Below are 15,042 nucleotides of genomic sequence, written 5' to 3'. Positions count from 1 at the left end.
CAAGATCTATAAATAAATAAATACCATTAGATCGTTCACTCAATGTGTCGACTCTGCAACATTTCCTAGACCATGTGCTGGACCTGTGCAACACCAAGGGTGGATAAATAAACCAAATCACGCATATCATGGTGCATTAAAGGAACCAAAAAATCCTTGAACAGAGTAAATTCTTTGGTTGCCTTGATGCACCCACCAGCTGGTCTGAGATCATTGATCGCGATGCCGATCATGTGTCATGTGAAAGAAACACATCCCAAGTTTCTGGCCAGAGGATAAGTAAAAGCGAAAAGTGCCAGAAAACAGTAATGGGGTGTGGTTCCATAACAGGTACCGACATAATTACATTTTCTAGAAAACTGTCAAATCACTTTACTGGACCAAGTATCCGTAGAAGTACATGTAGTTCACGTGAAAATTCAATGGACTGGACCATTTTGAGCTACAGTAAACACCTACACATAAGAACAAATGGATCAAGAACACCAGGCTGAAATTTGGCCAATAAAGCCCCATTTTTCTAAGAACAAGATCAGCCTAAACATGTTTTGGATAGTATTACTAAATAAAAATTTAAGAACATTTTAAGAACATTTTGAGCCTGATTTGTCACTAAGCACCCGATAAATAAGAACTCAATCAGCCTGACCTCTGAAATCGTGTGTTCTTACATGCGGCTGTTTACTGTATTGTATTCATCCCTGGAAAGTGTGTCTCTGACAGTGCAATATCAAGAGGCTCCCCTTAACATGACTGAGTTTCAACTCAGCGGTATGCATCGGGTCAAGTGGAGCTTGCGTAGTATTACCTGGATGGGATGCTAGTCATTTACAGCTTTACCCCCCAGCATTAAATTTTATGGTAACCATATTTATACACCTGGGTGGAGACAGGCAATGTAAATGGAACTCAATGTAATGACTGGCCAGGCAGCAGGCAGCCATAAGTGTAGCCTGCAAACAGGTTCCCAGCAAGGGTGGAAAAAATATTCGGCGAGCGAAGCAAGCTGTTTAGCTCTCTCATCACCAGACCGCTCTCAGTTCGCCCTGCACGTCCTAGATCACAAAAACTGCACTCGGCTAGCTTGCACTAAACCCAGCTGGGAGCCTGTTCGCAGGCTACCATAAGTGTTTCATTTATCAGTTCAGTATCAGTAACTGAAGATTGTTCATAAACCTGTCACAGATTTCACCTTAACTGAATTGACAATCAATAAACTGGTACATTTAAAATTTCTTTTTATATTGAAGCTAAAGAGCATTAAAAACAGCAGGCTTGACAAATATATGGAATAAACTTCCAGTAACAATTGACTTATGGAAGTAAGATTCATTTCATCAATGGTGAACTGTATCAGGATTGAAAATTGTCCTAATTGCTGTACATTGGAATACTACCACAAAATAATCAGACTCAAAAAGGGACTACAATAAAAATTAAGAACATTATCACATATGGAAAAGACAAGCTGTTAATGAGGACTTGGGCAAAAGTGGGTTGAAATAATTATTACCACTGGTTATCTTCAAGTTTTGCAGGGTACTACTGAAAATTACATAGACTGATCTGAAATAAGTATAGTCTGTAGATATTAAAGATCTAACCAACAAAATATTTTACTGATCAAATTTGACAGACATGGATAGAGATCCACAAAGCATTCAGTCTTTCTTCTACACATTTCTTTCAACATTACCTAATTTCAGGTTCACACACTATGCAAAATGGGTGGAATAGATGCATGAATTAAGTGTAAAGTATGCGTCTGGTTTGCCCATCCCCTAAAATATGGTATAACCCTAAACTGGTGCTCTGTCCATCTGAACCAAACTGAAAAACATGGGCAAATTCATAGAGCTATGTATCAGGAGAGTATGAGCAGCTCTTCTGCACTGAAATGGCAATTTTCCCCTCACTTTTTTTTGCTTCTTCGAATCCTTGGCACAGAAAGGAAAATAGGGAAAATTTTTTGTCTAATGGTATCTATAACAAAATTCTTGATGGTGACTAGTTCTCTGTGCACCTATTTGTCACATAATCGGCATGCAATTACATGGGTGTCCAATAATTATTACAGGTACATGTTATTTGCACATCAATTACACACGCTTCAATGGCTTCCTTTGCAATGTTTCCTACAGATTTCAAAACTCATGAAAAGTGCTACAGACGTTTTCGCTCAAAAAAAGTTCTCAAAAAGCATTTTAAGTCCAAAATTTGCTATAGATATGGTTAATTAGTAATTGGACCTTGTGTCTTACAATTCAGGGAGTAATTGTGCCCATAATGTAAAATCGGCCTTGCACGTCACGCTCATCCGTAATTACTCAATGAATTGTCCTCCACACAGTCCAATTACTAATATCAATGTGTAGGGAACTAGGGAAATCAAATTTGACTTGTAGTAGTATTACTGTTTTTTTTTGCTAGACTATGGGTGCTTCAGCACTACTCATTTTGGGAGATTTCCATGGATTTAAAAAAAAAAAAAACAGGAATCAGTCAGAATCTGGGAGGCTCTCAGATTATGGGAGAGCTAGAAGGTCAAAAGCAATTAAACTTTTGTGCCAGTTTAACTGTCAATCATATCATGCATTTTGCACCAGTGCTGCTTTGGGAAAGGTGCTTAGATCCTCAATTATAAAAGCATCTAATGGCTGTCTGAAAAGATTCCCAAAATGAGCATATTGTTTAAAATAAAATCCTACATTATTTTATACTAGGGACCGACACCGGTTCTGTGCCTGTACCCCCTGATAATAACTGGAGCCTGAAACCATAACCACTCATCGATGCTATGTTCAGGGGGTTCGCCCTCACTGGCAGCCGGTTGTTCGTTGTAGCTGGTAGTCCTAACGTTTATTTTACAGGATTGACCTCGGTGAGGTGGCTTGAAAGTCGGCTTTGGTTGAAACCACTCAATATCGGACGATCTGCTAACCTGAATGAAAACCAACATGGAAGTAGGAGAAATCTCCTTGAAAGAACCAAGTTCTTGATTCGAAATCAAGCTCCGTATCAGTTTTCGACAAGCTGAATTGCATACTCTTGGTGAACTGTCCACAGTTTTACCTTCATTAGCGTTTTGAAAATCAACAAAGTAATGTTCTTTTGGACTGACCGGGGTTGACCCTAGCAGAACCATGGCAGCATTGACTTTTGTCGACAGGAACAGCTTGTTTATGTGATCAAACAAGCACTCCACGTCTTCATACACTTTCTTAGCTTTCTTGTATTCAGTATTAAAGGATCGCCGGGCCAATACGCCTGCTTCTAAGCCATCGCACGACTTTTCTTGATCTTCTACCAATTTTATTAGCTCGTGGTAAGGTATCGGAAGTTGTTGCCGTTGGTACAGAAGGTATTCGATGCAGCCCCTCAACAGTCGTGAATTTATAGACTGGCCGACTCCTTCGTTGAAAGTCACTTGAATTTCAACCTCTTTTGCCATAAATATTAATCGAAAACTGAAAAACGTGTCAGCGTGATTATTTTCGAATGTGCCGCTTCGAAGCAATATTTGCTGGGGCCCACTTTTCAGATCTTCTGACGTGCCTTCATAAAGTGGGCCTCAGAGGGGAGGAATGCCTGGCACTTTTTCGATGTGATGAGTTGGAACAAAATGGCGGACTCTCTGGAGGAAATGGTTCCTCGAGAACCAAGCTCGGCTATCTTTTCCAGAGCAGATTTCATGAAGGAATCTTTTAGTGTGGATAGCTTTGTTGGAAGCTGCAAAGGGAGCGTTCCTCTAGATGCTCTGAAAGCAAATTTAGATGATTATTTGAAGTCATTAAAACATGCCCTGATTGAGTTGATCAACGAGGATTATGCCGACTTCGTGAATTTGTCCACAAACCTGGTGAGTACTTGGTTTGCTTGAGTAGCGATAAAGCAAGTACATTTTGGACAAGTTCCTGTTATGTGTTACTGTTGTCAATAAGCTTAAATGAACAAATATTAAGCCTTAGACTGCGGTAGGTGTATTGAGAGGTTGATGCTGGATACGAGCCAAGTTGCCCATCAGGCCGGCGCTTATCTCTGGTTTCTGAGGCATGAGGAGGGGATGTTAATCCATCACAGGGTTACCCCCAGCATTAAATATTTATACAGAGACACTGTGAGAGTTTAGTGGCATGGTGTTAATTGCAGGAATGGCTCCGGACACTGAGGTTTTCTCTCTAAACAAGGAAAAAGAAAAAGACAAATTGCAAGCCAGAATCAGAACCCGGGTCATTTGGGTCATGAGTGAGTCTCATGACCACTACACCACTATAGAGCTGGATGCTGGAAAGCAATTATTTTAAGAATATATTGTGTTACTATTACAAATATTAAGAGCTAACTCAGTAGGTTAACCGGAACACTAGTTAGGCTAACTAGAGCAAACAGTAGGCTAACCTGAGTGAAAGGTAGACTAACCGGGTGCTATAAATAGCTAACCATACTCATTCCTAGTGCATTCGGAGGTCGGAGCCATTCTTGTAATTAGTCCCTATAGTTTAGTGTCCAGCCCAGGAACACAACACAATGTTTCCAGCCAGGGCTCAAACCCAGACCACTTGATCTGGAGGTGAGTGCACTAACCATGAGGCCACCGTCCTTACTGGTTTATTTCAGGTTGGAATGGATAAGAACATTGCCAGTTTGTCAGTTCCTTTAGGACAACTGAAAGAAGAAGTATTGGTAAGTGTTTGTGTATGAAGTAACAGGCCACCACAGTGATTTCCATGGAATAAGTTTTGCATTTTAGTGGCCAATAAATAAATGCAGCAACATAGTTCATAAACTGTGGAACTCATTGCCATTCAGTACTAAAGCAATTAATTTATTCGCTACGTTTAAGACCAGCTCAATTAATATTCATTTATCAAAGCGAGGAATTTATAGTCCTCCAGGCTAGAAACTAATAAGGTTTGATACTTAAACTTTAATTTACATATTTATCACATTTTTATTTGCTTTTGTTTATTTTTAGTGTATATATTAAGTGCATGTACATGTATGTTGAGTGTATTAGGGGGTTAGATTGCAATTGGGATGCTGGTTCTGTTTCTTTCCCCCGTCACATCCCATACCATTTTGAATTTATTTATTTGCCTATTTTATTAGCCTAAAGCTAAAACTAAGTAAATAATTATTAAACTGACTACTTTTTTCCCTAAAAAAGCAATTGCACGATTGTCATCGCAACACTTGGCGCAAGATATGTGACCTCTCTGTGTTATCTTGAGCTATCATTTGGGTGTCTCAAAACTTAAGCTCTAAGCTCTAAGACCAAAGACCTAAGATCTCCTCTGAATCTCAAAAACTAAGACCTCTCAGCTTTCCGTCCCTCTTATCTCAATTATTGTTCCCTGGGGTAGATTTGCACCACTTTGAAGCCGATATTCTCATTCATTATTGTTAACCATTACCTTTTTAATATTAGGGCTAGGGGCATTGTTTCTGTTCTTTATCTATTTTTTGGCCAATTATTAAGAGCCTTGTAGACCTTGTAAATGGTACAGGTCACCCCTTCCCTGTAGTCAATCCCTGACCAGCAGTACAATTTATCCAGCCTGGAGAACCTAGTGACTGACTGACTGACTGAGTAAGTGATTATCACCCCACTCTTGATACTCCTTCATGTAAATTACAATTGCATGTTTTTATTTTTCAGCTCATTAAGTCTGATCTTGATGGAACTATTGATGCAATACAAAACAAACTAGATGAAAGAGCATTGCTGAGACAGAAAAAGGTATTATCATTAAATCGAAGTGCTCTATGAGCAAAGTTGTAGATTTCCCAGTGAATGATGACTGACATGAGCTAACCTTTGCATAAAATGGAATTACTCTTTTCATAAAAAATAGGTCCACATTGTGGACATGAGTGGCTTATGGGTTATTCTGGTTGTATGAGTTACTTTATTGACTTTTGGCAATACTCATCATAGCACTAATTGTGGGTCCACTAGATGTGGGTCTAAAGTTAAAGCATGGGTATTATTAAGTTTTGTAACAAAAGTCTTGATATTGGAAATGTCTTTTTTCTTTCCAAGATGTGTATGCAACATTTATTGAACATCACAAAGTCACTGGAGAAGATCGAGAGACTATTACAAGGGTCAAGACTAACCCAGGATGTGTCCTCCAAAGAACCCGAAGGGTGAGCAAACACTGCTATGGTCTTCAGTTCAGTTTTGTTTCAGTTTTTACAAGAAGTATTTGTATAAATTAAAATATTTTCTTGTAGGGATGATGACTCGCACCTGATTGAGAGAGTGGCCAGTGAGTTTAATCAGCTGCAGTTTTATGTTACTCAGAGTCAAGGTCATCCATTGGTGGAAAGCATCAGAGGGGTTAGTCAGACTCGTCTTCATCCTTTCTTGTGTTTTGGACTTTTGTATTTTAATCTTTTCCTCTCTCATATTAAGTTTTCTTTTTTATCATATTAAAAATAAAATAAAATAAAATGTAAGTTGTTTTATTTTTTCCTGAGAAAATCTAAAAAAGACTTGCCTGTATACATTTAATGTATTCCTTTGCTTCTAACTATAATAATATTGTTACAATCTGTTGACATCTTTTAAGTGTATTTCTGTGAGACTAAGACTGAAAGTGTTCAAGAAATTAATTTGGGTAATAAAGCATTAAAAGTTTAATAACATGTCTCCAATACTATTGAACAAATTGTTGTTGAATCTGACTGAACATTTAGAGTTATGTTTCAGTTATTTATAGGTGTTATAAATGGCATTTCTATTTCACCTGACATAAAAGCAAACTTGAAAGAGAAGCTCCTTCAACTCAAATTCAGGTTTTACTTTGTAGCAGTATTAACTTTGTGTATACACAAGACTCTTAGATATGTATCACTTTTTTCTCATTGGATAAAGGATAACTGAAATCACAGCTGCAGTAGATAAATTGGCTACAAAAAGTAAACTGCCGTGAATGGCAAACTGAAAAATATGCACAAACTAATCAACACGTAAAAGAAGACTGTCTAGTACTTTTACCAAGGAAGAAACTCTTGTAAGTTAGATCATTCTCTCTTTTGAGCAACTAGAAAACAGATCCAAGCCTGGTCAGAGTCAGTGTTTATGCAAAACTATATTGGATGTGTCGAGAGTGATTACATTTTCAAAATAGACACTTATCTGTAATCATCAATTTGTTAAAAATAATGATAAAATTATACATGTAACAAAAAACTGTTGGCAATAAACTTAGATAAATGAAATGGTCAGCTGTTTTTGTCCTGGATAAAGCTTTTGTTAATGTCAGTACGTTGAATAAATCATGCTGTCTATTAGTGTAGACTTTTGCTATTGCAGTAAGTTGATTGCTTGGCACTTTTTCTTTTTCTACAAAGCGTATTGCAGCCATAACAAGCACCCTTCAAAAGAAATTGGAAGCAGCATTTCAAGAAGGACTCCAGACTGGACAGCTGAATCTGCTATCTCGTGTTCTAAGAACATATGCCATCATTGACAAGACAAAAGATGCTGAAATGTTGTTCAGAGAAGTTACTGTAAAGCCTTACATGAGTGAGGTAAAGCAAGAGAGCTAACTAACAGATTTACCATAATAATAACTTGTTACAAGTTTCTCGTTTTGATATTTGTTTGTCAAGATGGGCAATTCTACAATATTATAAATTATTTGTTTTCAATGTCAGAGATGTTCGGAGGCAGCCCAAAAATGAAGAAATAAGTAAACTCTGAACACTGTAACCTGAAAGGTTTAATATTTGTTTTGTATGTCTATAACAAAAGAAATAGTAAATTTAAGTTTCAATGTATTAAGGCCTGCACTTTTTTGAGCTAATGTCTGATCTTACACATGGATGGAATTGACATGTCTGCATATTCTATAATCTTCATCATTCACCACTGCAGTAGCTGTGATTTAATTCCAAAGATGGCAAGGTCTGAGCCTTTGTCATATCAAAAAATGAAAATGCAAAGTTAAAATTATAGTTATCTATTTTCGTTAAAAATTTCTTTACTATTCCTGCAGAAGAGTTTGGTCTCAAACTGAATTTCTTTAGCGATTTTTGCAAAATGTTTGCATTGGAACAGAGAAGACCAGTAGCAGTATGTGAAATTGTATGACATTTTGACTAGTTGTCTGTATTTTTATTGTTCCATAGGTTATTGTTGAGAAGGCACTGACTACAGATTCTTCACAGGGTCTCTACAATGTCTATAACAAGGTTCTTGAGTTTGTTCCCAAACACTGTGCACAGATGATGAACATAACATCAGGAAGGTTTGTAGCCAGTGATGTGGAGATGTTTGGTGAACAGAGGGCAGGAATTCGAGGCTTTGACTTTTTAGTGAATGCTGTGTGGCCTGAAGTTGTGAGTCTCATTGAGGCACGGTTTGGATCAATCTTTGCCCCTGGAAATCCAGATGCTTTTCATCAGGTCAGTAATTTGTTAAAAATAAAGATACTTTTACTGTCATGCTTGAGTCCCAATTAAGATGTCGTGCTTCTGCTGTGCTGAACTAAATTCAGGAATTAAGTTCAACAAAAGCACTGCAGAAGTACAGCATCTGAATCAAGCTTAAGTTTGGCAAGCAATATTAAAGTTTGACAAGCTCTGCCATGCTGCATGACTCTTACATGGCAGTGATTCAAATGTTATACTTCTTCTGCACCAAACAAAATTTGTAAATTATATTACATGTAATGTATTTTGGTGGGATTCCATAGCTGTGGGGAGTTGATAGGAAAATAATTATGCTCCCTCATCATAGGCCTGCAGTGCATGCAGAGAACTAGATAATAAAGCTCTGAGGGAGATAATATTATGCTCCCTCATCATAGGCCTGCAGTGCGTGCAGAGAGCTAGATAATAAAGCTCTGAGGGAGATAAAATTATGCTCCCTCATCATAGGCCTGCAGTGCGTGCAGAGAGCTAGATAATAAAGCTCTGAGGGAGATAATTTATGCTCCCTCATCATAGGCCTGCAGTGCATGCAGAGAGCTAGATAATAAAGCTCTGAGGGAGATAAAATTATGCTCCCTCATCATAGGCCTGCAGTGCGTGCAGAGAGCTAGATAATAAAGCTCTGAGGGAGATATGAAAGGCCGCGTGCAAGAACCTCCTCTAGATTTTTGGGCCATTTTGAAAGTGTTCAAATATAGCTGAATTTTGGCATGTAGGCTTCGGTTTACCCGAGAAACATTGCTCTGAATTTTTTTTGGCTGGGGCGCTCTTCGTTCTCGAGAAATAACGTATGCAAAAAGTTCAGTTTTCCAAGTGGCATCTTTTGGAGATCTTTTGTTGAACAGAAAACAAAAGAAACCTTATTATTTTGTTGAACAGCAAACAGGCAGACTGTTTATAGTGTATTCCACTGAATCTTAGCTGTCTTAAAGTCAAAGGAAAATAGTATATAGAGCGGAAATCTGGGAACAGATTGTTTACATCAGTTATTGTGACGTAAACACAACACGTGAATCGATCGAGTGGCAAACGAAATACCATCAAACTAAAAAGAGATGTGCCGCATTAGAGCTCTGTCAACTAATATCTTAAGCATTGTGTTAAAGTACCTTGTGTGCTGCCTGGTGGTTGAGAGGTATCATAAAGCCTCGATAAACCTATAAGTCATCAGCACGTTTTAAAGAATCAAAACGTGTTCTGAAACTTTGAAGGTAGCTGATATACCGTAATTGTGTTATCGGCGTTCGAAGTCAGATCGAGCCAGGCAGCAAAGTCCAAGAGCAGTTCTTGCCCAAGAAAAATACCCTCTCGTGAGTTGTGGCCCATTTGCCAAGCGTTGCTAGTGTCAAAGTTTGGAAAGTGAGAACTGGTTTTTGACTTATAAAATTTGTCTTGTATCGACCGCCATGTTTTCCTGTGCACGAGGTGTAAAGACCCTTCCTGGCATGCATTGCGATCACGTTCTGCTCACGTTTCTCGAACTGGTAACTAGATTGTTTCGGCTTTTTTTCATTTAAAGATAATAATGGCCAACAAGTAGCGATCAATTGTAACATAGATCTGTGATCCAGGTTGCGTTGATTTTATTTCATATTGGCATGATTTGTAGTGTTTTGAACTTCTGGGATCAGCGGACATGCAGATGTATGGAGACCCGTACATTGCGCAGAAGGGTTAATTTGTTAATCTGTTAGGCGGTGCGTGACATAAAGCTACGATCGTGTTTGTCGAAAAATATGTATTTATCTCGTGATTTTTAGCCATTCAAGACCTTGCTGTATTTGGAAAAGTGCTTATTTGATGTTTATTTGTTCAGTGCAGATAATTATTGTCCCAGATAACCAAAGTAAGTTCCAGATGTTAACACTATTTTCCGGCCGCCATATTTTACCTATTTAAACCTGAAATCAACATTTTTGAGCTTATACGTTGCGTGAAATTAACATTTTGCTGTTTTCTAAGTGAAATCAACATCCTTTCCGTCACGCGTTACGTGAAATCAACATTTTTACCTATTTAGACCTGAAATTAACAATTTTCAGCTTATAAGTTGCGTGAAATTAACATTTTGCTGTTTTCTAAGTGAAATCAACATCCTTGCCGTCACGCGTTAACGTGAAATCAGCATTTTTACCTATTTAGAGCTGAGATCAACAATTTTTAGCTTATAAGTTGCGTGAAATTAACATTTTGCTGTTTTCTAATTGAAATCAACATCCTTGCCGTTACGCGTTAACGTGAAATCAGCATTTTTACCTATTTAGACCTGAAATCAACATTTTTGAGCTTATACGCTGCGTGAAATTAACATTTTGCTGTTTTCTAAGTGAAATCAACATCCTTGCCGTCACGCGTTAACGTGAAATCAGCATTTTTACCTATTTAGACCTGAAATCAACATCATTGAGCTTATGCGTTGCGTGAAATTGACATTTTGCTGTTTTCTAAGTGAAATCAACATCCTTGCCGTCATGCGTTAACGTGAAATCAGCATTTTTACCTATTTAGAGCTGAGATCAACATTTTTGAGCTTATACGCTGCGTGAAATTAACATTTTTCTGTTTTCTAAGTGAAATCAACATCCCTACCGTCACGGGTTAACATGAAATCAACATTTAAACCTTTTTTGACCTAAAATCAACATTTTTGAGCTTTTACGTTGCGTAAAATTGACATTTTGCTGCTTTCTAAGAGAAATCAACATCCTTGCCGTCGCGTGTTAACATGAGTCAACATTTTAAGCACTTTTGACCTGAAATCAACAAATTTGAGCTTATATAAGTTGCGTGAAATTGACATTTTGCTGGTTTCTAAGTAAAATGAAAGTCCTTGCGGTCACGGCGGGCCGATCCTTTGTTATAATAAACCGAGGTGAGACTTCGACTTATAACAAAGGCTTGGCTTGGCTATTATAACAAAGGATCGGCTGTGTTTATCATAACAAAGGCCCGGCTTCGTTTATTTGAAGGACTCGGCAGGAAAAGGGCGTCAGGTATTTTAATCAAAAGTGAACTTTGTCGAAAACGCTCCAAATTTCGCATGCAGTTTCGTTCAGGTATGTTAAGCAATGTCCTGTAGTTTTCGCGCTAAAGTTTGCTTCGTTCTCGAGATATTGCGTATGCAATAAACCACTCGGTTTTTCCAACCTGTGTACCTTTTTTGCATACGTTATTTCTCGAGAACGAAAAGCAACCCAGAGCAATGTTTCTCAGGTGAAACGAAGCCCACATGCCAAAATTCAGCTAGTTTTAAGCACTTTCAAAAATGGCCGAAAAATCTAGGGGACGTTCTTGCATATGGCCTTTCAATTGTTACATGGCTTCAATAAATCCAGAATTTGTTATGACTCTGTCACAACATTGGAATCAGAGTTATGTTTCTGCCATGCTGCAGTTGAACCTAGTTGTAATTAAGTTCAGCACCAACATGTGAATGTTGTCATATTGCTGTAGCAAATAAATATTTCAGTGGATCATGTTAATCCCTCAAAATCTGATCTTATTAAGGTGACTACCAACACTTTTCAGCTCTCCCCAGCGCTTACACTTTGATAGATCAATGCTATCACACTTTATGAGCTGATACTTCAATAATGGTATCAAATGAATGTTCCTTCACTGGTGGACTAGCTGCTGTCATCTTTAGTACATGACAGATTGTCATAGCAATATCATAACTTGTTGAAACACCCTTTATTTAAGCTGTAAGTGCTTATAATTTAAAAACAAGCTAAGTGACCCTCCGGTTTCTTTATTAAATTGTGTGACAACATGGTAAGGAGGGGGGTGTAGGGGCCTATTAGAAACCAAAAAACCACGTAAAAAATCGCCAAAAAATGCAAAAGCGAAAACCAAAATAAAAGCCCTCATTAACAAAGCTTTGGTAGTCTTCAGAATTTCTCTTTGTGTTATTTAATTTCCATACATCTAATCGCTTATTTTACTTTCTGATATGCTCTGCGTATTTCCTTGTTAGTGCACAACACATCGTGGTCTAAAAAGCTGCTTTTTTAATTTGTGTAAATCAGCTCCACAGACCTATAGCAATGTGAAACTAAAAACAATTTCCACAATAAAATGTTTTTGGGTCATTTTTGTTTAAAAGAAACACCACATTCTCAAGTTACTTTTTGAATGCCACTGTCAGAATTTTCATTTGTGTAGGCACAATGGCAGCCCCATTTTACAACCAAACTAATTTATTTTACAACCAAACAGTTTCTCCTTTGCTTTTATTCCATGTGAATGGAGCAAGGAAGCGCAATGTTATTTCCGCGACGAAACGGGGAGACAACTCGCAATTGAGCTATTAGAAACTCGATGGTCCATAGTCTAAGGTCAAAGTCCACAAGATATTTTCCCAGCCGCATGATATTTTAAAAATAGTCTTTTGTTTTGATGTTATCTTTAGCTTTTCATAGTCTGCTTGGCAGCCGTTATGACCCAAATAATGGCTGTTAAAGCCGAGACTAGGCTTGTCATGCATTCCTCTAACTGTAAGTGGTCCCTTAGAATTAGAGTTTTAGCCCGACTGCGGGCTGCAACTTCCTTGGCAAAACCAGAAAAACCGTAAAATGCATTGGGCAGAAAAATCGGAAAAACTGCTATCATTGTTGACAACAACTGAAAACCAAAGACTAAATTGGAGAAAACCCGCAAACCGCACAGACACCAAAACCGAAAAACTGCAGTTTTATAGTGAGAAAACTGAAAAACCGAACCAAAAACAGACCCCTCGGTAAGATGCAATTCTTTGCACAGTTTAAAAATTCCGTAGGGGGAGTTTTGAGCCTCTTAAGTTTTTGAAAATTGATATAATGATAAATAAAGTTTGGTATTATTGATCCATCAATGAAAGTATACAGTAAGTGTGCGTAAGGGTTGGGAACTGTTGTTTGCCCAGTGTTATCTTTTGCATAGTTAAGAAATGGTTATGTTAATAAGGTAAAGACTAAGTTCTAACTCAGAATTTTCAAGATGCATTTTCTCATTAATCCCACACTGTCATATCCTCCAAGACCTTTTATCATATAAGAGACATTTTAATTTGTGAAAAGAGCAAATATTGGAGAAGTTAAGATTTGTTAACAGACCATAATTATAATAATGGTTAAATACCCCTTGGTACACAAAGAACATAGCCTGGGGGGCAGAACTTGTGCGCTGCAGGGCAGAACTTGTGCGCTGCAGGGTAGAACTTGTGCACTGCAGGGCAGAACTTGTGCGCTGGAGGGCAGAACTTGTGTGCTGCAGGGCCGAATTTGTACGCTGCAGGGCAGAACTTGTGTGTTGCAGGGCAGAACCTGTGCACTGCAGGGCAGAACTTGTATGCTGCAGGGCAGGACTTGTGTCATGCAGGGCAGAACTTGTGTGCTGCAGGGCAGAACTTGTGTGCTGCAGGGTCGAACTTGTATGCTGCAGGGCAGAACTTGTGCACTGCAGGGCAGAACTTGTGTGCTGCAGGGTCGAACTTGTATGCTGCAGGGCAGAACTTGTACGCTGCAGGGCAGAACTTGTGTGCTACAGGGCAGAACTTGTGCGCTACAGGGCAGAACTTGTACGCTGCGGGGCAGAACTTGTGTGCTGCAGGGCAGAACTTGTGTGCTGCAGGGAAGAACTTGTGTGCTGCAGGGCAGAACCTGTGCGCTGCAGGGCAGAACTTGTGCGCTGCAGGGTAGAACTTGTGCGGCAGGTATCCTTCAAACTGCAACCTCAAGTCACTTGTGGATGATAAGTATTCCAACAAAAAAGTCTCTGTTAAGTGAAGTGTTTCTGCCAGTATTTGAAAACGCTGTATCTGGTAAAAAATCAGTGACTGAGAATCATGAATGCTTACACTGATAAGCAGGAGCTGAAAAAGAATATATTCAAAATTGGCGTAAGAATGAAAACTGTTGTTCTTCAGAACATTCAAGCAAATAATTTACACATAAGGAAGTAATAAACAGCTTGAAGATTATCTACAACTAGTAACAAAATTGGCACATATAATTCTTCTGTCTGGAATGGCTCAGTTAGCCTGCTAAGCAGTCATGTCTATCCCTAATGAGGAAAGTTAAATTGATATTTGTTTTCAGTGTGTCATACCATTACTCCTTTCTCCTACAGAAATATATGACCACAATATGGTTTATCAATAAGTTTGAAGGTGTTTGTGGGTCAAAGTCAAGTGTACAGAGACTGAGATCACATCCTAGCTTCACTGCTTTTATGGCAAGGTGGAGTTTACCGGTCTATTTTCAAATAAGGTTTGTAGATCTATTCATACAGTGCAAACATGAGTATTAACCTCGTCCATTCTAGTCTGTTGTGTATGATTAATTAAGGTGATGGTGTTTATGAGCTATGCATAGAAGAAGTGGGACTGCATTTCCTAGAGTTGAGGTTAGTTCTCTGTCTCACTTTAAATTTACAAATTATTTCAGAAATTAAATGCCCTTCAAGAAAGTATGCATTAAAAGCTATACAAAGCTATACTACTATTGGTTATGGTTGATTTGGCCTACAGCCTCATCAACTATCACTTAGTAAACTTGAGCTTGTAATCTCATGTTAATTGAACATGATAGAAATGGAAAATGTTTTTTCTATTTCTTAGAT

At 38.3% G+C, this 15,042-nt stretch overlaps 2 protein-coding genes across 2 annotated transcripts in view; one reads left to right on the top strand and one right to left on the bottom strand.

The window, feature by feature from the left end:
• Positions 1-1,248: 1,248 nt before the first annotated feature.
• Positions 1,249-3,514, bottom strand: LOC145483727 (MAD2L1-binding protein-like). The gene has a single exon (XM_081462278.1). It carries the CDS (start codon positions 3,449-3,451, stop codon positions 2,720-2,722), a length of 732 nt encoding a protein of 243 aa, XP_081318404.1. The 5' UTR covers positions 3,452-3,514; the 3' UTR covers positions 1,249-2,719.
• Positions 3,515-3,536: 22 nt separating this feature from the next.
• LOC145483705 (conserved oligomeric Golgi complex subunit 2-like) overlaps positions 3,537-15,042 on the top strand; it is a 19,407-nt gene continuing 7,901 nt past the window's right edge. Inside the window, exons 1-8 of the mRNA XM_081462250.1 lie at positions 3,537-3,859; positions 4,618-4,683; positions 5,660-5,740; positions 6,044-6,150; positions 6,238-6,343; positions 7,360-7,539; positions 8,140-8,415; positions 14,551-14,690. Coding sequence (XP_081318376.1) covers positions 3,608-3,859; positions 4,618-4,683; positions 5,660-5,740; positions 6,044-6,150; positions 6,238-6,343; positions 7,360-7,539; positions 8,140-8,415; positions 14,551-14,690 — 1,208 coding nt within the window. The 5' untranslated portion in view covers positions 3,537-3,607. The remainder of the gene's footprint in view (positions 3,860-4,617; positions 4,684-5,659; positions 5,741-6,043; positions 6,151-6,237; positions 6,344-7,359; positions 7,540-8,139; positions 8,416-14,550; positions 14,691-15,042) is intronic.

The sequence above is a fragment of the Orbicella franksi genome, chromosome 4 (assembly GCF_964199315.1).
Source record: "Orbicella franksi chromosome 4, jaOrbFran1.1, whole genome shotgun sequence".
In the NCBI taxonomy this organism is placed as follows: Eukaryota; Metazoa; Cnidaria; class Anthozoa; order Scleractinia; family Merulinidae; genus Orbicella; species Orbicella franksi.
The sequence above is the reverse complement of the archived record's forward strand: the minus strand, read 5'-3'. Positions and strand labels throughout refer to the sequence as shown.

What these genes read in the sequence shown, in the direction of transcription:
- LOC145483727 (XM_081462278.1), bottom strand. Translation starts at nt 3,451, where the DNA reads ATGGCAAAAGAGGTTGAAATTCAAGTGACTTTCAACGAAGGAGTCGGC.